The sequence below is a fragment of the Rhineura floridana genome, chromosome 5 (assembly GCF_030035675.1).
Source record: "Rhineura floridana isolate rRhiFlo1 chromosome 5, rRhiFlo1.hap2, whole genome shotgun sequence".
NCBI lineage: Eukaryota > Metazoa > Chordata > Lepidosauria > Squamata > Rhineuridae > Rhineura > Rhineura floridana.
In genome coordinates this window covers 65,298,037-65,325,588 of record NC_084484.1, presented here as the reverse complement: position 1 = coordinate 65,325,588, position 27,552 = coordinate 65,298,037, and the positions used below count along the sequence as shown (strand labels likewise).

Below are 27,552 nucleotides of genomic sequence, written 5' to 3'. Positions count from 1 at the left end.
AGGTGTGCTCTGTGTTTTTAATTGACCATGCCCACCTTTCCTTAAGTGAAACAGTTTAAGCATAGCAGGCTGAAAACATGCATCTTAGCCAGACCAAGTTTGTTTTTCCAACAGCTGGAGTCATTGCTTAAGGAGCAACATATTGTAATCCGTCTGATTTTACATCAAACTGCAGTTTCAGATCCAACTATTAATGTGCCCAAAATAGAAATAGAGCATAACCTCCACTTTGAAACAAAAAGGCTATCTTCACCATCATATGACATCAACCAATAAAGAGGCTTTGAAATTAATAAAAATAAATTTGACACTGATTTCTACCATGAGAGAAATATAATTTTCTGGGTTAGATTCCCTGTAGAAACAGAAGTAAAGAAGAGCACCAACAAACATAAAAATGTAATCCTCCATCTTTGGAGATGGCAGGTGTTACCACCGCTTCCCGTATGCTCAGAGGCACATGTTACCAGTTACCAATTTTTTCCAAGCTACACAGGAAGTGGATTGGACAGCGAAAAACCCATCCAAATTGTGTTTGCATTTTTACAAATGTGTAGGGCAGTACAATATGTCAGAGAGGAGGTCTGGTCTCCTGCTCCCCTGGTGCATTCACTAGAGCTGCCCAATTTCCCTGCTTTTTAAAGTTTGATAGAAATATCTGTTAACTATAGGTACATTCTTAAACCACAAGGCTTTTTGCCTATTAGTGAATATCTTTTCAGAAAGGAATTGCATGAATATCACATATTATGTTGGAAATGGTTCTGACTTCTGAGTCCAGGCATTTCTCGGGGATCATGTTTATCAATTGGTATGTGGGCATGCACACGAGAATGTAAGAAAATAAGAAGAGCCCTGCTGGATGAGAGCAAGGATCCATCTAGTCCCGCATCCCATTTCTAATAGTGGCCAGCCAAAGCTTTTGGGGACATGCTCAAGCAGAGTATGAAATCAACACGTCTATCCTGTTGTTTGGCCTTCAGCAATTAGTATTCATACTCTGGGTACCAGTACATGTGATTTTTAAAATCACCACGTGTAGACTGTTTTGCAAGAGCAGCTGAACCCAGGTACAGGGGTCTTCTACCTGGGTGCAGAGTAAAGTGTGAATACCCCACTGTATTTAAATGTGGAGGTTTTTTATTAGTTATGGCAAACAGTCATTGACAGATGTATCATAGTCTTTTAAAAATCCATCTAGGCTAGCGGCCATCATAATGATATGTTGTGTAAAAAAATATTGTGGATCAGGTGTCCCCCCCCCATTTTTATTTTGTTTAGGTGATCTTTGTGTCAGGGTTTTTGTTCTCTTACCACTATACTGTACTGCAATAAAATAAGTAAAAGTTATTTCCAATATGGGTCATGTGTGCTTTGATTTGGATGCCATAGAATGAAGGCGTAGAAAACACATCCCACACAAGACAAAAACTCCCTCTCCAACAACAGAATATGGAATACTCCTACTCCACTCAGATAAAACTAAGCTCATTGCCACCTAGTGCAGAGGTTCCCAAACTATGGTCCATTCAGGTGGTCTGTGGTGCATCTATATATTTGTGGTTGAACATGGGAGATCACACAAATATCACATTAAATATTTATATTGATTTTAATTGTATTTTTATTTCTCATGTTATTGTACTAGTTTGAATTTCACAGAATTCCGTGGAATTAAATTGTAATACAATAAAATATAAGTAATAAAGCAATAAAAACACATTCAAACATCATACAGCGCATTACAGCCCGAAAAAACAGTGGTCCGCCAAGACTCAGCAGTTTCCAACTGGTCTGTGGCCTCTGTGTGAGCGAACTGTATAATTGCATTATATACTGTACTATCCTCGTTGGGTTTTTGCTTCTTTTTTTTAAGTACTTTTTCTCTTTGGGATACTCTTGGCGGGAAGTCTTTGTGTCTGCGTGTGTACGTTTTTTTTAAAGAGACCTTGCTCGTTTTCAGGGCAGTTTCCCCAGCATGCAATTCAGAAACACTCCGTCTTCCAACCCCCGTAATAATAGGAGCAGCAGCTGCGCGAGAGAACGGAGGGAGAGAGCGCTTCCGTCCCCCGCGGTTCTCTTCCTTTCCCACCCAACTACGGAAGCGGACCTGAGCTGCGATGATGAACAAGATGAGGAGGAGGAACTAAGGCTGTTAGACTCCGCCTCTCGCTGCAATAAATTCACCTTCTGACTCACGCTTCGCTTATTCCTCAGAGCCTCTTCTCCACTGCAGCTGCTACTAGTACCGCAGCCATGGTGCTAAATCCTGTCATCAAGAAGCTGATCAACGAGAGAGTGGTGCTAGCCAGCGCTTCTCCGCGCCGGCAGGAGATTCTAACCAACGTGGTGAGTGTGCAGCAGTTCAGCCGAAAGGGCCGGATCATGATCTGGGGGAGTCTTTAGCGCTCTCCCGGCTACTGCGCTCAGTTTGGCAACCAACCCCCATTGCTTAAGCTTTGCCAATTTCTGCCTCTTGGCTGCTACACCACCTCTTGAGTTCCTGCCTGTCAGGCAGTTGAAAGTTCAAGAGCCCGGGGGTGGGGGAGGAAGACACCCGGTAATCCTATTGGCAGTCGCTTGTCTTCCTTCCTACTATTTCAGGTTGTCTAGACTCTTCAGTGAATCTTACCGATAACGCTCCACACAAAATGTTTCATTTAACCCTTGAGCTAGATGTGTTTATTTTCTGTCAACCCTACCTTGAGCCACAGCTTAGCTCTTGGAAAATGGAAATGGACTGCTTTCAAGTCAATCCAGACTTATGGCGACCCTATGAATAGGGTGTTCACGGTAAGCGGTATTCAGAAGGGGTTTACCATTGCCTCCCTCTGAGGCTAGTCCTCCCCAGCTGGCTAGGGCCTGCTCAGCTTGCCACAGCTGCACAAGCCAGTGCCTTCCTTGTCCGCAACTGCCAGCTGGGGGGCTACTGGGCTCCTTGGGACTATGCAGCTTGCCTACAGCTGCACAGGTGGCAGGACACGTAACCCCTGAGCCACTCACTGGGGGGGGTGATCTTTAGCTGGCCCTTGACACCAAGGAGACACAAGTGGGGATTTGAACTCAGAGACTCTGGACTCCCTGCCAGGCTACTCCTCCCAAAACACACACCTGTTTTTAACCTTGGAAATCAGCAATGAAGTGCTAAGGTTGTGTTAGGGGCTCAAAGATATTGAAGCTACCGCCCCAGCCACAAATAGCATGCCTGTCATTTGCAAGAGCCCCTATCTCAAAGAGGACAAAAACATCAGGCAGACCTGTGGGTCAATCAGAAAGAAGAAATTTAAAAACAAGTTCTAAAGGAGGGAGTAAGTTTCCACGTTTATCAAAACTAATGTTAAAAGTGTGGAAAGAAATGCATGGTGAGAGTGATGGAAAGTTCAAGTCTGCCCTCTGTAATGGCTTAAGATGGAATGCAGGTGGCCAAACTCACCTTGGGTTAGCTCTAAGTTCTCTAGTTGTGCTAAAGGCGGGCCCCAGAGAGGGGGGTTGAATTACCCCAAGCCCACTTATGGCGGGGGCTACATCACCACTGACAGACACTGCATTCCAGCTAATGAAAAAGAACATTGACACAGGGTGCACTAAGAAGGAAGGGTCACCTCATGAAGAGGAAGACCTCTTGGGAGTCTTACAAAGCACCTGACCAACCAGCTACAGGACTGAAAAGCCCAGCTACTCTAACTTTGAACCTATAAACACCAACAGGTATACAGGTCTGCCTCTTATACAAATTGAAACTCATGGTTCACTTGTTTGGCAGTGATCACAAAGAAAAATGTGGTAGATGGTGGAATCTGTGTAACACTATCTTTTCCATCTCACACTATTAGATACTGTAGATGGGTTTTCCATCACGCCCCGTGATATTTTTTCTCTTCTAACCCCCCATTTTCTTTTGCTAAACTTCTAACCTCAGTGAGTGCTCCAATGCTTTCAGAAGCTTTTTCGCTTTTTAAAATGTTGATTGTAATTTAAACATCCCGTCATTGCTTTTGGATGTCTTGAAGTGGATTTAGACCCCCTAAGCCCATTAAACTCTTCCTCCTTTTCTATAACACAATTCTTTAATTTGGAAAGTTTTGATTTGGAAACCTCAAGCCCATATCTGTGTTGCTTTCAAAATGCTCCAGCAACACCTGTAATTGTTGTTGTGCAAACAAAAAACCCTTCTGTTCCCATTTGTGTAAGTACAAAGTATAGCCTATTCCATTCTTTCTGTGGAACATTGCTTATCACTGAAACCAACCTTGTAACAGAGCAATGGAACTTGGAAAAAAAGATTATTGAAATCAATGGGTATACTGCCAAATATGATCAGGAGTGAATTGCTTGGCTACTCATGTTTGGTTTTGTTTAAAATAGAGAAAATCTTGTACCAGTTTTTAATTTAAAAGTGAACTGCATGATAATTTTTACAAATATAACTTTATTATGTATAACAAAGGCCTTAACAATATATACAAAGAATTATTAAATGAACTTTTCTCATACAACACTCTCATTAAAATAAAACTTTTTTGTATAAAATCAAAACTGTTAAAACAGCCCATTATTACCATAATGCCCTTCTTTCCTTTCTTCACAAAGTGCAGTACAAAATATATTTAAGGATTCACTGGTTCAGCTGGTCAATTCTATACCTGCTCAGAGACGAGGAGCGCAATGTAACACCGGGCGTGGCATCAGAGTTACTCTATTTTCCAGATTCCAACTTACATAAATTCTGCAATTAGTTACATCAAGGGAGCTGCTAGAAGGCATTGTACATAGGTCTGTGTTTAATATCAGCCTCTTGTATTGAATTTGCAATATAAACCTGAACTATTGCTGACACAATCTTAGATAGACATCGACTGCATTTAAGGTCAATGAAAACCAGTTGCTTGATAGGAATCTAGGAATCCAGAATTTAGAAATGTAGAGTTGGCGTTGCCAGGTCTGCACAAACTTGTAAGTTTGTCTCAGAGATATATATGGTATTATACATTTTATGAGCTATGAAACAAAACACTGTGTAACTTTTAAACCTGTTCTGACATTGTGGGATATATGTCTGTATGCCTTTGTGTATCTGATGTTCCATAATAAGAGAACCTTTCAGCACTTTCAACATCTGATAGACCCTTAGACTAGCCTTCCCCAAACTGGTGCCCTCCAGATGTTTTGGACTACCAACTTCTGTTAGTGTCAGCCAGCATGGCCAATGACTGGGAATTATGAGAGTTGCAGTCCAAAGCATCTGGGCAGCGCCAGGCTGGAGACCCCTGCCGTAGACTGTGGGCAACATGCCACTTTCACAATGACAAGTTGTATATTCAACAGATAATCATATTTAGCATTTATATAGCACGTGTCAAAGTTCAAATAGACTTGGCATATATAATTCTACTAATTCCTGGCTATAATAGGCAGGGGAGGAGGGTGACTAGAAAGATTGGGCCACATTCCATTTCGTCTTGCACTGCATCTTCAATGTTAGATTCTCTGGCTTGCCGTCTGGGAACCCTACAGAGGATTTTGTTCCGTAGGTCCTCCTCCAGGACTTCAGCAGAGAGCATCCACATAAATTTCAGTTTTTTGTAGGATTTACTCTTGAAGTAACTTAGTTTTTGTTATCTCTAACAGGGCCTCCGATTTGAAGTTGTTCCCTCCTGGTTCAAAGAGACACTTGAGAAGTCATCCTTTGCAGCTCCTTATGAATATGCTGTAGAAACTGCAAAACAAAAGGCACTTGAAGTGGCGAACAGAATGCATCTTGTAAGCCATTTACTTCCATTATCTGATACTATGCTTTTAAATAAAGCAGGGATGGGGTACCTGTGGCCATCCAGATAATGTTGGATTACGACCATCATCCCTGATAATTGACCTTGTCGGTTGAGGCTGATGGGAATGGAGTCTAACAACCCAGGTTTAACTCTATGTTTGTACTCAGCATAGAGTCAATAATTGTTCTTTGGTTAGTTTTCCTGCTTGAGTCACATGTTTATCACATTCACACTTCCCCCCCCCATGTTTTCATATATGAAGCTGCCCTGGGATAGAAACCATTAAATTTTGACTATGTAAATAAGCTCTTGATGGTTGTGTTACTCCAAGAATTGTAAGCCACATAATTTTTTATTCACTAAAAACATCAGCTGAGGCACAATACATCTGCCTGCTTAACAACCAAAACAAGTGAAAGTTTGATTCAATATTCACTGTATTATAAGGCAATCCATGGGTATTCATGGTTTCTCCCTCCAGCCTGAAGCTCTTTCTGGCAAGGCCAGCCCCTCATTCAGATACTCCAGGGATAAATTCACATAGATCTTGATACTGCAGACTATCAAAGGTTCTCTAAGTGTAGTTTTTATACTACTTCACTTCATAAACTGTTAAAGTGTTAAGGTTCATGGAGACATCTGGGACTTTAAGGCAAAAGGGATGGTTGTCATGGAGAAATTGTTGATGTAAGGCTTATACTGACACCAGAAATCCACACAGTAACTCCAATTTTCTCAGCCCCAACGTGTGAAATAGATAATATCCTAGAATGTTTGAATGCCATGAGCTAGATAAATGGCTTTGTTTAGAATGGAACTTTTCCCTGATTCCTTAAGCCATGTGAAGCCAACATGGTACCCTCCAGATGTTGTTGGACAGCAACTCTCATCTCTGACCATTAACCATGGTAATTATGGCTGATGGGATCCCTGTCTTATGCCACCTTCAAGCATTCTTAATGCATGTGAAGTTGCCCAGTTTGTGTGTGTGTGGGGGGGTGGAACTGCAGGGAGGAGTACACTAGCTCTGCCTCCTGGTTGCCACTCTGACCACCCTCCAATCTCTTAGAGGATAACTGTCTGAAGTGGGGAGCTTCCACAAGTGCAGGACACTTCCTGCTTCAGATAGTTGCCATCCACAAGTTAGAGGGTAACAGGAATGGTTATGGGGCAGAGCTAGCGCGCTTGTCTTCACAGCCCCCCTGCCCCAGTCTTTTTCTGGTTGAGTTAGTGTATATGTTTTACTTAATGGCTGACAGGGAAACTGAACACAGTTTAAATTAATTATTCTGTTGAGCTGATGCCCCACTTACTATTTAGTTTACCTGTTGGGGAGCATTCACCTTCATGAGGGGCATGATCAGGCTGTTGCAGGATCATTGTTAAAGGGGGGAAACTGAGCCAAATACATTTTTTATTTTTTCAGAAACATCTTAGAACGCCTGATGTTGTTATAGGAGCAGATACTATAGTGGTAAGTTATGATACATACTAGCAACTAAAAACTAGGACCTACCTTGTTGTTGTTATGTGCCTTCAAGTCAATTATGACTTATGGCGACCTTATGGATCAGCGACCTCCAAGAGCATCTGTCATGAACCATCCTGTTCAGATCTTGTAAGTTCAGGTCTGTGCCTTTCTTTACGGAATCAATCCATTTCTTGTTTGGCCTTCCTGTTTTTTACTCCCTTCTGTTTTTCCCTATTTTTTCTAGTGAATCATGTCTTCTCATGATGTGTCCAAAGTATGATAATCTGTTTCATCATTTTAGTTTCCAGTGATAATTCTGGTTTAATTTGTTCTAACACCCAACTATATGTCTTTTTCGCAATCCTACTTTATTAGCAGCTATTGTCCTATCCGTACTACGATTGCACCATAAAAATTGGATCTTCCAAGCCCCCTAGTCCAAACTTTCTTCCAATGTGCTTTTTTACTCTAGGGTTTTAACAGTTCTTTCTTAAGCTTCACCATGGATACTATTTCACTTATTAATGTTTAGTGCATGGAATTAAACTCTTATCACCTGCAGGGCTTGCTTTGTGTGCTTTGTACACTGCCAAAGAGCAAAATAGCTAATAATTACTACATAAAAATTGACCAAAGTTGAAGAGGTGTATAAATGGGGAAGGGTGGTACAGTGAATGCTTTGCATGCAAAAGGTCCAGAGCAGGATGGGAAAGACTCCTGTTTGGAAATACTGGTGAGAAGCTGCCAGTCAGTATTAGTATTAAAATCATACTATTCCACAGTGATTCCACTTTCATTGGTCATGGCTTTCCCCAAAGAATCCTGGGAAGTGTAGCTTGTAAAGGATGCTGAGAGTTGTTCGGAGACCCCTATTCCTTTCACAGAGCTACAATTCCAAGAGTTCTCTGGGAAGAGGGGTTCACTGTTAAACCACTTTGCCAATTGTAGCTCTGTGAGGAGAATAGGAGTCTCCTAACAACTCTCAGCATCTCCTGTTTCCCAAGATAATCAGGAATGCAGTTACAAGGGGGTATTTTCAAGGGAAAATTGGAAGGGGCGGATCTTAAAGCTTCCTTATGCCTACCAGTTTTCTCCTGTATAGGCTACCCTGAGGCTATTACTTTCTCTCTCATTCGCTCACTCACACAGGCTTACTTCTGGCTTTGAAGAAATAAGCTAGGTAGGGTGTGTGCGTGTGTAATGACCTCTGGAGGCACGTTTGTTAGAGGAGATCCAGTGAATGGGGGTTGCCCTGTTCTGGTTCTGTGGAGGAGCCCAGAACCCACAGGTATGTTAGTTATGACAGCATCAAGGACAGCTTCTCTAACATGCACCAACAATAGTTGGAAGTAAACTAAGGCCTTTTGAGTCTTCGCCTTCAGTTCACCTCTCTTGGGCTCCTTCCCCTCTTGGAGATGTAGTTTCTCTTAAAGGGCCAATCCACTGGTGTGAAGATGGGGCTCCTCTTGTGCTCCATGGCCTCCTGTCTGGTATGTTCCCTATACTGTTTAATTGCTGAAGTAGCGTGGAAGGCATTCAGGGCCAAGAAAAGGCATCCATGAGGGTCCTGGCTCTGGTTCTTGAGGATCTGGTGCTGTGGGATCTTTTTCAGCAGGTTCCTACCTGTCAGCCTTTGTTTTGGTGGCCATGTGATTGGCAGCATCAGGCTTAGAACCAGGAACCCAATCCAGCTCCTAAACCAGTGATACTTGATCCTTCGACTCAGTGCCTTGGTCACTGCTGAACTCAAGTCATGGTGAGAAAAAGGGTTAAGCACTCATTTCTCTGGGTTTCCACATGAGTCTTGTAAATAAATTGCAGGGTTGGAAATCCCAAAATTTCCCTTGTAACATATTGTTACAATGGCTTGGGGGGGGGGAGGCGTTGTCAGTTGCGGTGCTCTGGCTGTGAAACTCCAGCTGTATGGATGGACATTTCCTTAGACTCCTCCTTGTTGCCCTTTTGCCATCAAGCAAATACCATTTTGTTCGGACAAGTCTTCTGCTTGAAAGTTTGTGTCTCTTCTTGCTCAAATACATTTTAATTGGCTGCTGTTCTATGCTTGCGATTTCTGTTGTTCTGGTTTCCCCCTGCTCTTTTATGTTTATATAGCTATGCCATGTTTTTTACTATTTTTATTGTTGTAAAATACCATGTGCTATGTGTAGAATGGCAGGTATACATTTTATTTATTTACTATTTGATTTATATCCTGCCCTTCTTCCCAGTAGGAGCCCAGGGCTGCAAACAAAAACACTAAAAACACTTTAAAACATCATAAAACAAAACATCTTTAAAAACATTTTTTTTAAAGAATGTTTAAAAACATATTAAAAAGCAGTTCCAACACAGACTGGGATAAAGTCTCAACTTAAAAGGCTTGTTGAAAGAGGAAGGTCTTCAGTAGGCGCCGAAAAGATAACAGATGGCGCCTGTCTAATATTTAAGGGGAGGGAATTCCAAAGGGTAGGTGTCACAACACTAAAGGTCCACTTCCTATGTTGTGAAGAACGGACCTCCTGATAAGATGGTATCTGCAGGAGGACCTCACCTGCAGAGCGCAGTGATCGACTGGGTATATAAGGGATAAGACGGTCTTTCAGGTATCCTGGTCCCAAACTGTATAGGGCTTTGTACACCAAAACTAGAACCTTGAACTTGGCCCGGTAGCAAATGGGCAGCCAGTGCAATTTTTTCAGCAGCGTGGTGACATGCTGGCAATATCCTGCTCAAGGGAGCAGTCTCGCAGCCGTATTTTGTACCAGCTGCAGCTTCTGGACCAACCTCAAGGGTAGCCCCACATAGAGCGCATTACAGTAATCCAGCCTGGAGGTTACCAAGCTGTAAAAAAGTGCCTCCAATACCCATTTTACTAATTCGGCAATGGTATCAAAAGCTGCTGAGAGATCAAGTAAGAGTAACAGGGTCACACTCCCCCTGTCCTCCTCCCAATAAAGGTTATCCATCAGGGCGACCAAGGCCGATTCAGTCCCATAACCAGGCCTGAACTCAGACTGTAATGGGTCAAGATAATCTGTTTAATCGAAGAGCACTACCAATTGCTGCACCACAACCCTCTCAATCGCCTTCCCTAAAAAGGGGGTATTTGCGACCAGTAGGTAGTTGTCGAAAACCAATGGGTCCCGGGTGGGCTTTTTCAGGAGCGGTCAGATCACTGCCTCTTTCAGGGCAGGTGGAACCACTCCCTTCCATAACAATGTGTTGACCACACCCTGAATCCACTCAGTTAACCCCCCTCAGCAAGCTTTAATAAGCCGAGAAGGGCAAGGGTCGAGAGGACACGTTGCTAGCTGCATCATCACAAGCACCTTGTCTACCTCATCAGGCCGCATCAACTGAAACCGTTCCCAAGAAGTTACAGCAGACATTGCACTGGACACCTCACTGGAGACTACAGTAGATGTGGATGGGGCATCAACATTGTTACAGAGGCAAGCAACATTACCCTCAAAGTGCCTTGCAAACAATTCACAGTGGACCTGCAAAGGGTCTAAAACTCAGTTTCCTGGAGTTGATGTCAACAGACTCCTGACAATATGGAAAAGCTCCACTGGATGTCTACTTGAGGATTCGATCGTGGCAGTGAAGTGGACCTTCTTCGCTGCCATCACCTCCACACAGGCACGGTTATGATGTTTTACTTGTGCCCGATCAGCCTCACAGCATGTCTTTTGCCACATGCGCTCTAGCCTTCGTCCAGCCTGTTTCATTGCTCACTGGTGTACCAAGGTGCAAACCAGGCTCCACAATGCCGGAGAGGGTGCTTGGGGGCAACCCTGTCAAGAGCCTGACGTGCCTCGCTGTTCCACAATGTGACAAGGGTTTCAACAGGGTCACCTGCTCTATCTACTGGGAACTCCCCCAGGGCATTCAGGAATCCTGTGGATTCCATTAGGCTCCGGGGGTGAACCATCTTAATCTGTCCACCAACCCCTGCAGGGGAGGATCGGAGCCATAAGTCTAAACTTCACCAGGAAGTGGTCTGACCATGACAATGGGGTGACATCCATCCCCCCATCTCCTGACCACCCCTTATTCCATTTGGACCAAAAACCAAGTTGAGGGTGTGCCCAGCCCTATGCATCAGGCCAGTGACAACTTGAGACAGCCCCATGGTCATCATGGAGGCCATGAAGTCCCGAGCTGAAACACTAGAGGCAGTCTCAGCACGGACATTGAAATCACCCAGGACTATCATTCTGGGCTCCTCCAATACCACAGCTGAAATGGCCTCTGCTAGCTCAGTAAGAGAAGCTGCCGGGGAGCAGGGTGGACGGTACACCAGCAGCAGCCCTAGTTTACTGTTTTCTTGGCCCGACACCAGGTGCAGGCCCTCACAGCCAGCTCCAAGACAGAGTGGTTTCCTGGTGACAGAGATGGAAGTTCTGTAGACCACAGCAACTTCTCTGCCCCCTATCTCTGCAGCCTGTGCTGGTGTTGCACTGAGTAACCATGTGGGCAAAGTTGGGTTAGATCAACTCCTCCCAGCTCACCCACCCAGGTCTTGGGAATGCACACCAAATCGGCACCTTCATCCACGATCAAATCATGGATGAGTATGGTCTTATTGTGTACCAATCTGGCATTAAACAACAACAACAAATTGAAATAATAAATAGTAAAATAGTAGTTATTCCTATGAAGTGTTGTCATCAAGTATGTGTCCCATGCTTAATTAAATTTGCTTGATTAAAAATTTGTATGTCAGTGTTGTAAAGTTATATGAAAAACTTTGAAACAGAAAGCTGCTAGCAACACCACAGAGCTGAATGAAAAGGTCTCAGTTTCAAAAGTAAATATTAAGTATCCCAATAGGTGACAACCCCGAGGTCACACACTTTCATTTCACAAAAGGAAGCAATTGTAAATATTTACACACATATGTACACAATGGGTTGATCATGAACACAGTTCTTTGTAGTGAAGTGTTTGGGTGCTTAATGTAGTTCACACACAGAATTTATGCTATAGTGCTTCAAAAATATTGAAGGAATTTTTGCATAGATATATTATGGTAAATGATGTACATTACTATTTGGTGTATACCTTCTGCTTTTTAAGATTCTACTTGATGACGAATATAAGATTCAAACAAGCAACATTTTATCAATGTGTACAGTGCACATACATATACATACATATAACTTATTTATTTAAAACATTTATATGGCATGTAATCATTTTCATTTCTAAATGGTGTTCATAAAAACAAGCCATACATTAAAAAATCATCATAAAATCAAGCACTACCTTAAAATGCCTGCTGGATCAAGAAAGTTTTAGTCATATATGTCTTTATATCTGATATTTCCTTTGTGCCAGCTATGCAAAGTGATAGCAAGAGACCCTGTGGGTATTGGTTTCAGTTCAAATATTATGTGTTATGTAGACCTGTCAAAAAAAAGTTGTGCTGTTCAGCAAGGGGTAAGGACCAAGGGAAGCTAATTCCAGACCCCCGTTGCTGCTGCTGCTACTGAACAGCTGATCAGTGTTGTCACTGACTTCTGGTGTGGCTGCACAAATGGTGTTCCAACAACTGAATCTGAGAAGTAACCAATTTCTATGGCACATCCATTTATGCAGGGAAATTCCTCATGTAGCAAGGATATACAGGTGGAGGTCTTTCCATGCATATGTCTACTACCTCAAGCTGAACAATTGTTTTTATTTAATCAAACTTTAACTAAAAGTCTCACAGAATGACTATGCAGTTCTGACATTGCAAGAACATATGGCTACCCCATGTTTATGAGAGGCTGGGGAAATGAGATTGATTCAGGGAGTGAGTGATAACAACCTTGTAAGGAAAATTTTCTTGATGTGGCCAAGTACTTCTTTTTTTCATACATCTAAGCATTTACATACTCAGCTGCCCACTTACTTATTCAGCTGACCTTTGCTGCCATCCTGTAGAGATTCTGGAGTCTAGCTTCTGTAAACACTTCAGTGGTCTATACATACCTGCACCTTGTCAAGGAAGACAAATATGTATGGTTATGTGCACCAAATTAGCTACTTTTTAAGTGCAACTTTAAAACTCCATCATTGTGCATTAAATTGTTTAATTCTATGACCAGGAAGTATATTCCAGTGATAATCTTTTTTTACATGCACATTTTGATGACAGAACTTTACCTATTAATTAGAATCCGTATGCTTACACTTCTTGCAAGTCTTATTCCTCTAGGTATAAATATCACTGTAATGAAATACACATTTCTATTTCAGACAATAGAAGAACAGATTTTGGAGAAACCTGTGGACAAGCAAGATGCATATAAGATGCTTTCAAGGTTTATACTTTAAATATCTACATCACTGCTTATTTCTACAGGTCTGACCATCTATTGTGTACTACTGTTATTGGCTTTATATGCGGGTATGAAAAGCAAATGAGAAATTCCTTTGTTGGGATATGCTTTTCAATAGTCCATCATAAGAAATGATAAGCATTTAGTTTCATTTGTTGGGGAAATATGTCTATTACTTGAATTTCTCAGTGTAGTTATTCTCAAAGTTGACAAAACATGCTATGTATTGGATTAGCTCTATTTCACTATCTCTAGTAGATCCTAATTCTTTGGATTGTTTTCTAAATCTGGTTCCTAAATACAGCCTTAAACACACATACACCTGTACATGAATCACTTGCAAATGTTTTCTATGAGGCAGACCATGGCATATCTTTGTTAAAGCATCAAATAGTTGAAATGTCTAAAATGAGGGGTCATATCTGTCAAATACAAAGACCAGTAACTACAAAGTATAGAATATCAGTTGGTTTTTCCAACCAAAACTTCAAATTTTAGCTCTACTTTACCTTTGGATGAGAGAAAATTCTCCTTTTTGTGCCTGGTTCTTCTTGCCTTTTTCAGGTTTTCAGTAGTACTCTAATCTAGAGGTAGTAATCAACACCAGTGTCATAGATCAGCCAATGTGAAGTATTTCTAAGTCCCATTGAAATCAAGTGGAAGAATTTCACATGTGCTTACAAGTCAGTTAAGTACTTGTAACTTTGGCTGGTTCTTCCCTAAATGCCAGTAGGAAACAACTGAATCTGCTGTTCAGCAGCATTTTGATCAGTATAAAAACTGTGCTACATGGAGTTTAATTGTTAATCTTTTATGCTGATATTTATTTAAAGTATCTTTTACCCTGCCTTCAGGCAAAAAAAGTGTCCCATTGCTGCTTACATAATCAGTAATAAGGCAATACTTAGTCTTAGGCTTACAAACTGAAAGACATGACACAAAAGGAAAAGGGATTGAGAAGGAGGAGGGAAAAAGCAAACTCTAGCACAGGTTCTTAGTTACAAAATTTGTAAGAGGGTTTTTTTCTGGCAAGGAGAGGGAAGCTCCCTGCAGCTGTCCTTTGACCAATGGATGGGTTCAGGTTCACTTTTCCCTTGCCATGTTCTTACTGGGATGGGGGCAGCAGGGAAGGAGCCTCCCTGGAGTTTTGGTCCCATGGCCAAGGCCAGAGCGTGCTGCCCTTCAGACCTGCAGTCACTGGGCAACTAACACACCTATTTATTTCTATACCTTTATTTCTTTTTGTGAAATGTATTGAATTGGTTTAATTGTTTTCTCTGACTTCGTCTAGCTGATTGTGCTACAGAAATGTGTTGGATTTGAAAGGCATTACACCATGTATGAAGTTGCTCTGATCTTTTGGCAAAGCTATGTCGCTTTAGCTCTTCATCACTCTGAAAGGAACATACTATAGTATTCAAAATGTAATATATAAGGCTATATAATTGAGTAGCTTGCTGACATTGCTATATTATTCATAAATGGGCAAAGCATGCCTTTCAAACAAATTCAAGTGTTAGACTTATAAGAAATTAGTGTTTACTGCAAAATGCCTGCAATCTAAATATATATGTTCTTTCTAACAGGTTGAGTGGCAAGGAGCACAGTGTTTTCACAGGTGTTGCAATTGTTCATTGCAGCAGTAAAGGTAATTAGTAAGAATGAATATAAATAATATATAAATATAAATAAGAATGAATCCTGCATTGAGCAGGAGGTTGGACTCGATGACTTTAGAGGCCCCTTCCAAATCTATGCTTCTATGATCATGGCAAATCAAAGACTTATTAGACCCTGTAGCGTATTTACTCCTCAGTGCAATCTTCCCTAACCTAGTACCCTCAAAATGTTGTTGGACTACAGCTCCCATCAGTCCCAGTAAGTATGGCCACTGGTAAGAGATAATGGGGTTTGTAGTCCAACAACATCTGGAGGACACCAGGTTGGTAAAGGCTCTTTCCCCATGAGTCAGAAGACTTCAGAAATTTGGCTTGCCTCTTTGTTTACACTGAGGCATATGTTGTTTTTGAAGGACACCACTTTGAGATTAATGGAATTGCTTAGAAGGCTTGAAATAATTCTTATTAGAGTTGATGAGAATATCAGACACCCAAACCCAGAAGATATGTGATATTACTTCAGTGGCACTTGTAGAGGCTTTTAGCATCCACTATGAAACAAGGGACAATGCCACATCAAATTCAGTGTCAGTACAGTGCCAGTGGCAAAATGGCAGAGGTAATTTGAAGCATAAGATTGATGTTATGTCTGTAGGTTAGAATTTGTAGAATGAGTGAAAGGAAGTAGACAAAGCAAGGTAACCAAATGTAGCTATTTTCAAAATCTGGAACACAACAAGAGTCTGGAGTATAAGAAAGGAAGTAGCACAAAGGAGGTAGTTTTGGGGCTACAGGTGATGTTGGAGGTGTAATAGAAAGTTTGTGGGCGTGCCTGAAAGGGCTTGTTAGGAAAATTTGGATATATTTTTATGGACAAGGGGGAAATGGAAATATCAAGATACATGGTTGAAAATCTATCCTGATATCTGAGTTCCTTGGTGCAAGACTCAGTCTGCAATTTTTATTTCAAATCAGACACCAAATGTAACTCAACAAAAAGCATTATCAGCAAGGTTCAGATTTAAAAATCAGCTGAATCTAGAGTTGGGGGCTGTCTACTTCCCATTTAAAAATATAGTAAAACTCCTGGAGTTAAGATGAATCTACTGTCCTTGCCATTTTTTTGTCTTGCTAGCTATGACTTGATTTTACAACTTCCACATTGATTCGACTTGCTTAAATGTTGGCATTCAAACCATGGCCCAGTTTCATATATTTATCTTTCCAGAAATTCCAGGTAATTATCTCCTTTTCCCCACATGCCTGAATGTTTGTTAATGGTGGGTATATGATTGATCATGCAAAAGAGAATAAAGAAACCTCTGGGATTATTTTGGCAAGGTTTTGGCAACTTTATATAATAGCCTCATGTGAACTCGGTGACAGTCATTCCTGGCATCGGTAATGGATAGATGAGATTGAAGGCAACTAGAGCTATTCCAGTGGCTGAAAACAGTCCAGAGTCACCAAGCTGAATGAGACTTTCTCTTTTTAATACAAAATGAAGGGTGGCTCCAAAGAACCATACGACTCATTTCACATGTGCAAGAAGGGATTTTCAAATTGTTTCTTAAATAGCAGCCCTCCACATTCCCAAAGACTACCCATTTTTGAAATTAAGGCATTCTTCAAAAACAGTTTGTAATATGGTGGTGTGTATGTGTTTGTGCTTCAAGGAAATAGAGTAAATAAATCTACCTGAGTATGCCCAGTTTCAACAAAATACCTCAAGGTACACCAGCCAAAGTTACCTTACTTCAGTGTATGCATTTTATCCTATTCAAATGAATGTGAGCCTTTGGAAAGTGTTCTTGTTTTGTTTAATTAAACTGTGCATAGTGGTACTGAGGGGCATATTTGTTAACACCAAATGTCCAAATGTTAACTAATACGTTCCCACACTCTGAAATAAAGTTGACAACATGTTTCTCTTCTACGGTCATTTGTACTGCTCTATGCTGCAGCTATTTAGCTCATTGTATTTTGCTGCTGCCTTCAGAATGTTAACAAAGATCTGCATTGCACATAAATACAGAACGTTATTGACTTGAAGGGCAAAAGAAAAATTAAACCTGTTCTAAGTAGATTGGACCTAAATCCCTGCCAGTATTTGGAGAGATATTTATAAGCCAGCATCTCTCTTTATTTAAGTTACTGGAGATACTTTTATGTGTAGAAGCTCTATGTATTCATTACAGCATAATTTAGGTCTGGATTTGGGAGACTTTATGGAATGTAGGTCCACTGATCACAGTCTGACTTATTCACAGTGAATATTCTTTAAAATTGATGGGCTATAGTGTGTTGCTTTCTGTATCTGCTCTTTATCTAATTACTTGCAGCAGCTGAGTTTCTCAATGTTTCCAGGCTTATCCACGCAGGAGCATTACTTCATCCTAAAGACACTGTTTTAACCTCCATTTTTTATTCACGCTGTCCAGAGTAAGGGCTCAATGCCTGCTGCAAACACAGTGTTTTCTATTCATATACTGAGGGGAAGGATCAATCAGTTTCCTAATGACCACACCCTTTAACTTAACAATTCCACTCCCTCTGGTTGCTTGGCAACCAAGCATGCTTAGTTTGTTCTTCTAGCTGCAGTAGGTTCCATTTTTAAAAAACAACAACCCAGAAGTGTGAATATTTGTATTTTCACTGGTATGAATCAGCTGAAATACAAATCTTTGTTTGAGCAGTGTTATGGTTTTGAAGAGAAAAAGAAAAATAACAGCACCGTTTGCAGCAACATAAAAAATGCCAGCAGAATGGAGAAGAGCAGCTGGAAGTTGCTTGTCAGCCTACAGGAAATGAAAGAAGAGAGGAGGAGATAGTGGGTGTGGAGACGGGAACGAGTAACACGCCCACCTAAAAGCATCGGAGCAAAGCTTCCTCAAGCACTAGAGATACGGAGTGAAGACTTTTTTTCCCTTCCCTTTTTGTATTATCAGTGGATTGGGTTAGTACGAATTTACAGGGGGGGAACTGTGTGATAGCTTCTGTTTGGCAGTGACATCATGTGACCCATGCAAATTTAAAGGAGATGTGAGCAGCACTAAACACACAGTAAACCACAATGTAGATGAGCCCTCTGTAGAACAACAATACACTTATAAGAATGCATATGGAAATTTTCACCGGGATTGTTTTGCAACTCTTGATTGGCTTTGATATAGCACCATAAAGTGAACCCTTTTCTTGTATGTGGACAAGGAACAGAAAGTTGAACAGAAAGGGCCTAGCCTCAGTAAGGCAGAGTTTGTCACTTCAAAATACTGGAGAAGCAGACCCCAGCAGCTTGCAGGATTGCACCTTCCACTGGTACTGGATTCATTCCTTCTCAGTTTGACTGTGCATTGGTTCCCTTGGTGGTTACAGGCATGCTCAGCCAAAGCTCCTTCTCTCAACGTCCCTCTCCCTGATAGCCCTGGATTGGTGGTGGTGGTGGGAAGGACCTGGGTTTTTCTCCACCCAATTCAGCCAAAACCCAAATCAACCTGATTTGGTTCAGGATTCAGCCAAGCCTCGTGCACAGCCCTAGTTCATGCATGTTGCAGACTGAGGCATAGATGAGGTAGTAAAATAAACAGTATCACTGTAGACTGCAAATGAGGAAACCATATTTTTGAGTGCTGCTTTACCTAAAACGCTTCTTGCAGGGAGGAAAAACCTGACACATCAAACAGACTGAGCTAACACGTTTATCCTGTTTGGACCTTTATTAGGGTCTTAGTTGCACGCAGTTCTTCACACAGGGTAGCAATCACAAATGGCACCTCACACTTGCACTCTGAAATGTTAACAATCCACTGTTACCTTAAGTTTCTGCTATCTCATTTGTGTAGACCAAGCTTTAGTCATTTCAGAACTAGCTGTGCAGTTGCCACTAAAAGCAGCTCTTCCTCTCTCTGATGGCTAGTAAAGGGCCTAATAAAGAGCTATGGTCTGAGACCAGATGAGGCAGTAGCTTTTCTGAAGCTGATTGGTACTGGCTGGGAGACTGCCTGGGACCATCACTTTTTAAAAAGTTGGGCTGGCCTTGTGTGGCTCTCAAGCAGGGTGGGGATAGCGAGATTGAGGGACGGGGAGACAGTCCACCTTCGAAGCAGGGTGGCAGGTCTCTCTGCAAGATTCGTAGCCTCATTCACAGGCGGTGATTTGGGTGTCCTCTGATTTTTCAGCTGTTTGCCACTGAGCAGGGTGAGAGGCTTACCTGTAGAGAGAGGGTGGTGGGTAGGGGTTGGGGAGAAATTTGATTCAGTTCTAATTTAAAGCCAAATTTATCAAATTTGCACTTTCTGAAATAATATGAGAACTGAAACGCAGGCATCCTTCAAAATTTGCACTTATCTGACTTCTGCAATGCAGTTGTCCAACCAACCAGTGTTTACAAAAATGCATATATTACAGGAAAATGTGTATGAAAATGAATATATTAGTGAAAATAACATACAAAACTGCATTATAATAATAGAACTTGCTTGCAAAAATATGTACAATAATCAAAACTGCATACAAAAATATATATGTTAGGAGAAATTTGCACTAAAATGCTGAAGGATTTTCATGAGAATATTATTTTTTTAAAAAATTCACAAATTGCTGGAGAAACGTGGAGAACTGCATTTAAGATTGGGAAAATGAGAGAACCAAAATTGACATTCTTCCATCACTAGTGGTGGGTGTTCCTTCCCTGCATCCTTTGTTGCAGCCATGCACTGGACTGAAATACAGTGTCATTCTGGGATGGGAAAGGTGCAGGTGGTGGTTGAAACTTGTAATGTGTTTTCCCAAAGACTACTGCAGTGGCAGCTACATTTGAGAAGAGTAATCCCAAGGGCCGCCTCATCTCGTCCTGTCTTCCCGTGTTGGTGCTTTCCCATCTAATGTCACTATGTTTCTGGGCCTGAGTCAATCTTGTGGAAAGAAGTGATGGTCATGCTATTGAAGAAAGAGCTCTGTGAGCCTTCAGTTCTATTAAAGCAGCCTTTCCCAACCAGTGTGCCTCCAGATGTTGTTGGACCACAACTCCCATCAGCCTCAGCCATTGGCAATGCTGGCTGAGGCTGATGGGAGTTGTGGTCCAACAACATCTGGAGGCACACTGTTTGGGAAAGGCTGTATTAAAGAAAGGCAGGATAAGTGTAAGAAATAGGAAAGCAAAAGTTTTTACATCATCCTATTGCAAGTTTCCCCATCCTCTCCACTTTGCTGGTTATCTCTTGTGACAGGCTTGGGAGAAACCTGCAATGTGACAAAGACCTGATTAGTGTGGCTTTTCATGACAGCTACACATCCTCTTTAACATCTAGTTCTGGTTTCAGTCCATTATGGTCTAAAGATTTTTTGTTAATCATACATGTCTTTTTTTAATCAAAAGTTAATTTTTTCTAGATAATCAGCTACAGACTGAAGTCACAGATTTCTATGAAGAAACCAAAGTTAAATTTTCTGCACTTTCTGAGGAACTCTTATGGGAATATATTCACAGTGGTGAGCCCATGTAAGTACAGTCGATGGGAGTATGTGACTGGACTTGAATGCAGACCTAGCGACTCCAGAAGGCCTGCTGAATGTCAAAAATCAGCTCTGTGTGTGTATACATGGCAGTGTAGTGTGTGAATCAGATATGAATATGAAGTACTAGTTTTGGAATGCAATGTTACGTAGTTTATTTTCTTGTGAGAGTGAGATGGCGCCATTTCAGAATTCTGGGGTGGGGGTGGTAGGAAAAGATTCATAGCAAAATTCAAGGGCCACTATATATTAAAGAAAAAATGGCAGTATATATGAAAAGCATTGCTTATATTTTTTATTCTTTGTTACAGATATAGCATTGTTACCAACATAGTCAGTCTCTCTCTCTCTGTGTGTGTCCATAGTGAGAGAGATTTGTGCCTTTGGTGTGTCACCTTAGTGTGCAGGCACACTTTAATAGCTTATGACAGTCACTCAGTGGTATAGAATCAGTGAGTTGCCAGAAATATAAGTACTCCTGTAGAATAATCACATGTGGTCAGAAAAGCAAAGTGGGGAAGAACTTCTAAATGATACCCCTGTGGATTATTTAATATGATTTAGACATGTTAAGGGATTGCCTACCTTTGGGGGCTTGTGAGTACATATGAAATTATGACAGAGAGCCATGGGCACTGCCACCTCTGGTTGCTTCTGTCCCCTGGGATTTGGGTGAAAGTCTGATACAGAAGAATTGAAAAGGATCCCCTTGAACTTACAGGATTTTACACAGGTTCCTCCAAATACAAAAACCAAATTAGGCAATGATCCAAAGAGCTACCCTGAGGCATACAAGCATATTAGCACTGTCTCCTTCTGAGTATAGCTCCTTCTGTTGTGTCAAAGGCCACTAAGTTGGAAGATTGCTGGGCACCACAGGGAACTGATTTTGGAAGAGGGGACTCGGAATTTCTGATATACGTAAGAAACTCACTATGCAGGAGTACTTATATCTAGAAGCTTTTGCTGTCTGAACAAAAATGAAATGCCAATGGCTGCCACTTAAAGTTTAGGTATTGCCATTTTTGCTGATGGAATATATATTTATTTTTGGTGATCAAATTAACGGGCAAATTCCCATGTTTTTAAATTCTTGTCGAGAACATGTAGCTGATCAGAATGATGTGATTTTCACGGTAAATGCTAGGGAGTTTTAGGAAGAACTTTGGCCTTGTATCAAAAACAGATATTCAGACTAAAGATGTTCAGCCTATGACCTTTCTGTACAAATCAATAACCAAATGCTGCCACAGTACAGTTGTTGGGGGGGGGATTGATGGTGGATTTAGTTGTTTCTCTTCCTAGTAGGATTTTGTAGCTTGCTCATAATTAAGCTTGTGTGCCTTAGAAGGGTCAAAAGTTCATGGGATCTCAAAAGGAAGTGGAAGTCAGTCAGAATTAAAAGATCTAGAGAAGAAGCATGCCCTCTGAGCTTAGAAATTATCTTCAACAGGGTTTGGCACATGAGTGCCCCAAATTTGTATCTGTCCAACTAGAAGTAAGAGAGTAAGTCTTTCACAATAGCAATTTAGAAGAACTTCCATCTTTTCCAAAAATGAATTTATTTTATGATTGTGATTTGGGGTACTATTTCTTCTCTTTTGTGAGAAAGTCTTAAGTGCTTTCCAGATTAATTCCATTCTATCCAGAGTCATGAGTGGCCAGTGAAAAGGATTCATCTACTGTTCTAGGTCATATCACCCCATCCCATGCAGCTGATAACTTATAATTATAAAAACGTGTCTGCTTATGTATATGGAAATGAATTAGAGGTTGTTTATACTGCATGCTTCCTTCTAGGAGAAAGAGGGACAAACCATCTCTACTTCTAGAACACTGATTGCGACTTTTGTTTGTTAAGCAGTTAACAGCAGTAAACATATTCACCTTGCTGAAGCACAGTGCAGTGGCAATTTAAATGCTAACAGTATAAGATGCTACAGGGCTCCTTTTTTTGCTGACAATGCTAGCCACTAAATAGGGAATTAGAAGCTTTATAGATCAAGTCCAGCTTTTTCAGTTATCCTTAAAAGGTAAAGGTGTCCCCGCACTTCTAGTGCGAGTCGTTTCCGACTCTTAGGGTGACGTCTTGCGACGTTTACTAGGCAGACCGTATATATGGGGTGGGATTGCCAGTTCCTTCCCCGGCAATTATCCTTAGAAGGCTATAAATAGCCTTGAAAGCCTTATATATGCCAATGAACGTTTGCTTAATTAAAATGTCTGCTTTCTACATCTGGGCTTCGAAAGGCTCCACATACTATTAAGGGTAAGCAAGGAGTAATTAGACCCTCATGAATGTTCTGAGTACACTTCCTGTCACAGAGTTGTTGAAGCTAAGGAGGTGCAGACCTATTAGCATCCTCATTGGGAGACCAAAGACCCCCATGCAAGAGCTGAGTATAACGTAAAGACGTTGACTCTGTTCATTTCCTGTGCATGTGTGTAGGATTACAGACTAGGCCAAGAATGTAAGAAGTGCAACACAAATTTTATAAAAGGGCTTTAGACATGTTTTTCATGAACTGCTTTTGAAGCAAAGGGAATTTTCAAACAGTTTGTGTTTTGACAGTAGGGCCACTGTGCAAAGAAAATATAAGACCAAACTTCCACTGGGTTAGTATAAGCTGCTTAAGTGCTTCTCTGTAGTTTTTTGTATCTTGGCCAAATTGTTTAGCTTTGAAATACATTATACTGCATATTGGCTAGCTGAAACTGACATACTCCATCCTTTTTTTCCTCCAAGTGCTACTTTAATTTAATTTGTATAACTTTCTTTTTAGGGATAAAGCTGGTGGATATGGGATCCAGGCACTTGGGGGAATGTTAGTGGAATATGTTCATGGAGACTTCCTCAATGTGGTGGGATTTCCTTTGAATCACTTCTGCAAAAAGTTAGCAGAATTATATTATCCACCCCCAAAGCACACCATCCATCATATAAAGCATGACTCTATCCCTTCAGTAGAAACTTTTGAGATGCTAAGTGATGGGGAATGTGACTCTTCAGATAACGGGCAGTTTGAAGATGCAAAAAAGCAAAACAGTGGGGGAGTTTCCCACAGCCTGGGAATGTGCATAAACAGCAGTCATACTTACAACATACCTGTGGAAAGTCAGAATGGAGTAATAGAAAACACAACACGATTCCCATCTGAACTTACACATCTTCTGGATGGTTTCAGAGCATCAAAGGTAACATGTTCTTTGTTATTTTGTTCAAGGTTTGTAAAAACATTTGTTACTGTATAGGTTGCCATCTGTGGGGGTGGTGAATGTTCTGACATCTTAAGGACAACAATCTGAGCTCCAGAGTTTTTACCTCACTTCTAAGGGGAAGGAGTAGCAGTTCTTTGTATACAGTTTTGTGTATTTGAATAAAATTAAAATGTAAGAAAACTGTTTACAACTGCAAATTTTTATAGCCTGATTTCTTACTGGCCTAAATACTTTGTCAAGGGTTTATAGATATATTTTTGTGAAGATTTGAAACCAGTCTAAGACATGTATAAATACCACTATAAAACGCTCCCTCTCTTTTGCATATGGGAGATGGCTGTTGATATGACATAGACTCAGTGCCATAACTCATCGTTGCTGTACTCAGCGTAGGCTCCTTCCCTCTTCTCCATTCACCTCCCTTTCTTGGACCAGCTGTGAGGCAAGTTGAAACTGGTCATGAATTTTTAAGAAAAAGTTAGCATTACCACTTCTTTGTGCTCGGACATTGTGCAAACAATCAGACTCTATCTAGTTCTCATCTCCAGTCTTCTTTCTTTATTGGAGGTATACAGTGGTTAGGTGAGCTTACGTATGTTGTGCTGAAGGCTCAAGAGTCAATTGGAAGCTTTAGTGGTACCCCTCAGGCTAGCTTGCAGCCCTCACAGAACTTCTGAGCAAGCTAGTATATGGCTTTCCATCTACCATCTTGAAAACATCCTTTTTCCCATACTGAAAATTAATCATTGCGCTATTTAACTTTATTTTAATATTTTTCAATATAATGCTTTTTGAACCTATTTTATGCTCCTGTCTAAAATATGTATACAGCAGATATCTTTGTTGCACTCAATACTAGGGAATGGATCCATTGGCTGGTGCCACTTCAAAAGCATTCCATCAGCCTAACAGGTGGTATCGATTCAAATTCATTCGTTGTCTGCTATCTGCTGCTTTTACTGGTCCAATTCTTTTTATGTCCAAATATATTGATATTAATATCGATGATTTGAAAAGAAAATATTGATATTTTGGAAGGAGATACTGATAAATGGAATTATATAGGGATACTTGAAAGGAAATATCAATATTTGGAAAGGAAAGTGGCTTCATCTGCTCCTCTTCTTCTCCCCTGCCGTGACTGAGGTTGGTCAGTTTTCACATTAGCAAGCAGAGACTGGCTGTTTTCCTTTAGAAAAAGAAAGGAGGAAAGCATCTTTCAGTGCCCCTCCCTCTTTGGCAAGCCTAGTATCCTTAACATAGGAGAGATTCTCTAGGGCTAGAGTTGCCTATTAATCTCTATTATAGGCTTGGCTTGCTTCCTCCCACTTGTTTGGATAATTAGAGGGGGGTGGCTGTGTGTGTGAGAGAGAGAGGCCTCTACTGCAGTGTTGTGCTGTGAGTAAAATCTATAAAAGAATATATTAGAGAGAGAAAATACAGTGTCAGGGGAAAGGTGCTGAACTTGGAGCAAACAAGATCACTCTACAAAGATGGAGAATATGCGGACCATTGAAAATCTGGTGCTGAATCCAAATTCAGCTGAATGTTTGCCCATCCCTACTACTGTGTGTACTAAAGGTCAAGATCTGGATCTGACAGTTGCCAGTTTCTCCTTTTAAAAACAGGCATACCAAATTAGTTTACCAAGCTGTCTTGATGCCCTTGGAGGAGTAATGTATAAGAAGATATGCGTAGGGGGACATTCATAGTAATTCTTCATGTCTAGCTTTTCCAAAATTACATTTTTCATCGTTCCTTGTGATAAAAGTGAGACTATTTTGACTTAACACTGCTCTTTACACTGCATATTTCAAGATAGAGTAGATGTCCTACAGAACAGAAGAAGCTTCAGCATAGCTCAGACACTGAGGATGTAGAACATTTTGCTGTAACTCTGACCTAAATATGACATGCAAATCTTGATATTTTTTAAGGCATCAATTGAAAAATAAAATCTGTTTCTTTATAATTGAGAGAGTTGGTGACTATAGCTCACTGGTGGAACATATGCTATGTGTGCAGAATGTCTCATACTCAATCCCTCACTTATCCAACTAAAAAAATCTGGTAGTAGGTGATGTGAAGGAATTCTGCCTGAGGCCCTGGAGAGTCCCTGCCAATCAGAGTGGACAGTACTACACAGGTGGAAAAATAATCTGACCTGGTATAATGCAGCTTCCTGTGTTTCTAGATTTGGCACAGTGTCAACTAAAAAGCTATCTCTTCAAAAAATCAAATTGGCTGCTACCTACTTACAGCTATTTCAGAGTAAAAATGCCTTTCAAGTCTACTTGTTTCTCTTTAAAAATATATCTAAATATATATCTAAATTCTTATGTTCAGTTGTGAATGCTTGGCAACTACACAAATTTTTGGATATCTTCAGTATTCAGCGTGGTACAGTTTTAGAAAACTTGAGTATCTGTTCAGTGTTAAGCATCAAGTGATCATTAAGTCGTGTGATCAGGTGCCTCTTCTGCCAAAGCTAGCAACCATCATTTCCTCTGTAATATCATTTCCGTGGGTTGTCTTTTGTTGGATGACCAGAATAAACTGACAGAAACAACAGTGCAGAGCTGGAAGGAAAGCAATAGAGAAACAATTCCACATATGCTGGCTTTCATGTCATTACTGCGTGCTGGCCATAATCCCTTGGTTGTTGTGATCAACTACACATTTCAGTGGGTGAATTTCCATGTTCAGCCCAAAGGGGGCCCAAACCAACTGAAGTAGATAATGACAGGAACTTGGTGGCTTATGGATCATCTTGATTTGTTCTGTTTTGCTTTTAGTTTAGTAATGAATACATATTTCATGTCTGCAGGCTTTGTTTGTGGCATGTAAGCTGAAAGTATTTGATCTTCTCAAAGATAAGGGCACAATGACAGCAGTAGAAGCTGCTAATCAACTTAATACCTCAGTTTGTGGCACCGAAAGATTACTTGATGCCTGTACTTCTCTTGGCCTATTGGAAAAGAACTATAAAGGTGAACCTTTTTCTCTAAAGCAATTGGGGAAGGAGAGTTGGGGGAAATCATAAAAAATAACTTAGTAGGGCCTTACAAAAAAACTAAGCGTAAGGCAAAACTAGTTCCGATGTCATCTGCTTCTCCCTTTTTTCTTTTTAAATAGCAGCTAGGGGAAGGCTGATGTGGATTGGGATCATGGGAGGAGGAGCCATTTAATCATTTCTCTCTCTGCTGATTCCACTGAAAATATCCCCCAAAAGGTGCTATTGTCTTCAAATGTACTGTTTACTGCAATGGCATTTTCAGGGGCAAATCAGTTTGGGGTTGGGTGATTTTTATCTTCTTAAAAGCATGAACTAAGAAGAGGGATTTGTACATTCTACCCCGGCTCACAACATATTTTTGGCCAACACTTTAGTCATGCGAGTGTGTCGTAGGGAAGAAATGCCTACCTGTTCATGTGACACTTCCCACACTTGCTCCGTGCTTCACTGTGCTGAGCTTTTTGTCATGTGAAAACATGGCAGTGTGTTTTCTCATTGCATTACATCTTTCAGTGGCAAGGAAATGTGCAAACTGATTATAAGAAGCAAAGATAATATTGTCCAGTTAAATTCTGTGCTGACCTGTGACTTGATTTGTGGGAAAATAACT

The 27,552-nt window shown here is 40.9% G+C and overlaps 1 protein-coding gene across 1 annotated transcript in view; it reads left to right on the top strand.

The window, feature by feature from the left end:
- Positions 1 to 2,053: 2,053 nt before the first annotated feature.
- Positions 2,054 to 27,552, top strand: part of ASMTL (acetylserotonin O-methyltransferase like) — a 31,350-nt gene continuing 5,851 nt past the window's right edge. Inside the window, exons 1-8 of the mRNA XM_061627014.1 lie at positions 2,054 to 2,349; positions 5,629 to 5,760; positions 7,198 to 7,245; positions 13,492 to 13,556; positions 15,161 to 15,222; positions 20,585 to 20,693; positions 23,491 to 23,902; positions 26,754 to 26,916. Coding sequence (XP_061482998.1) covers positions 2,257 to 2,349; positions 5,629 to 5,760; positions 7,198 to 7,245; positions 13,492 to 13,556; positions 15,161 to 15,222; positions 20,585 to 20,693; positions 23,491 to 23,902; positions 26,754 to 26,916 — 1,084 coding nt within the window. The 5' untranslated portion in view covers positions 2,054 to 2,256. The remainder of the gene's footprint in view (positions 2,350 to 5,628; positions 5,761 to 7,197; positions 7,246 to 13,491; positions 13,557 to 15,160; positions 15,223 to 20,584; positions 20,694 to 23,490; positions 23,903 to 26,753; positions 26,917 to 27,552) is intronic.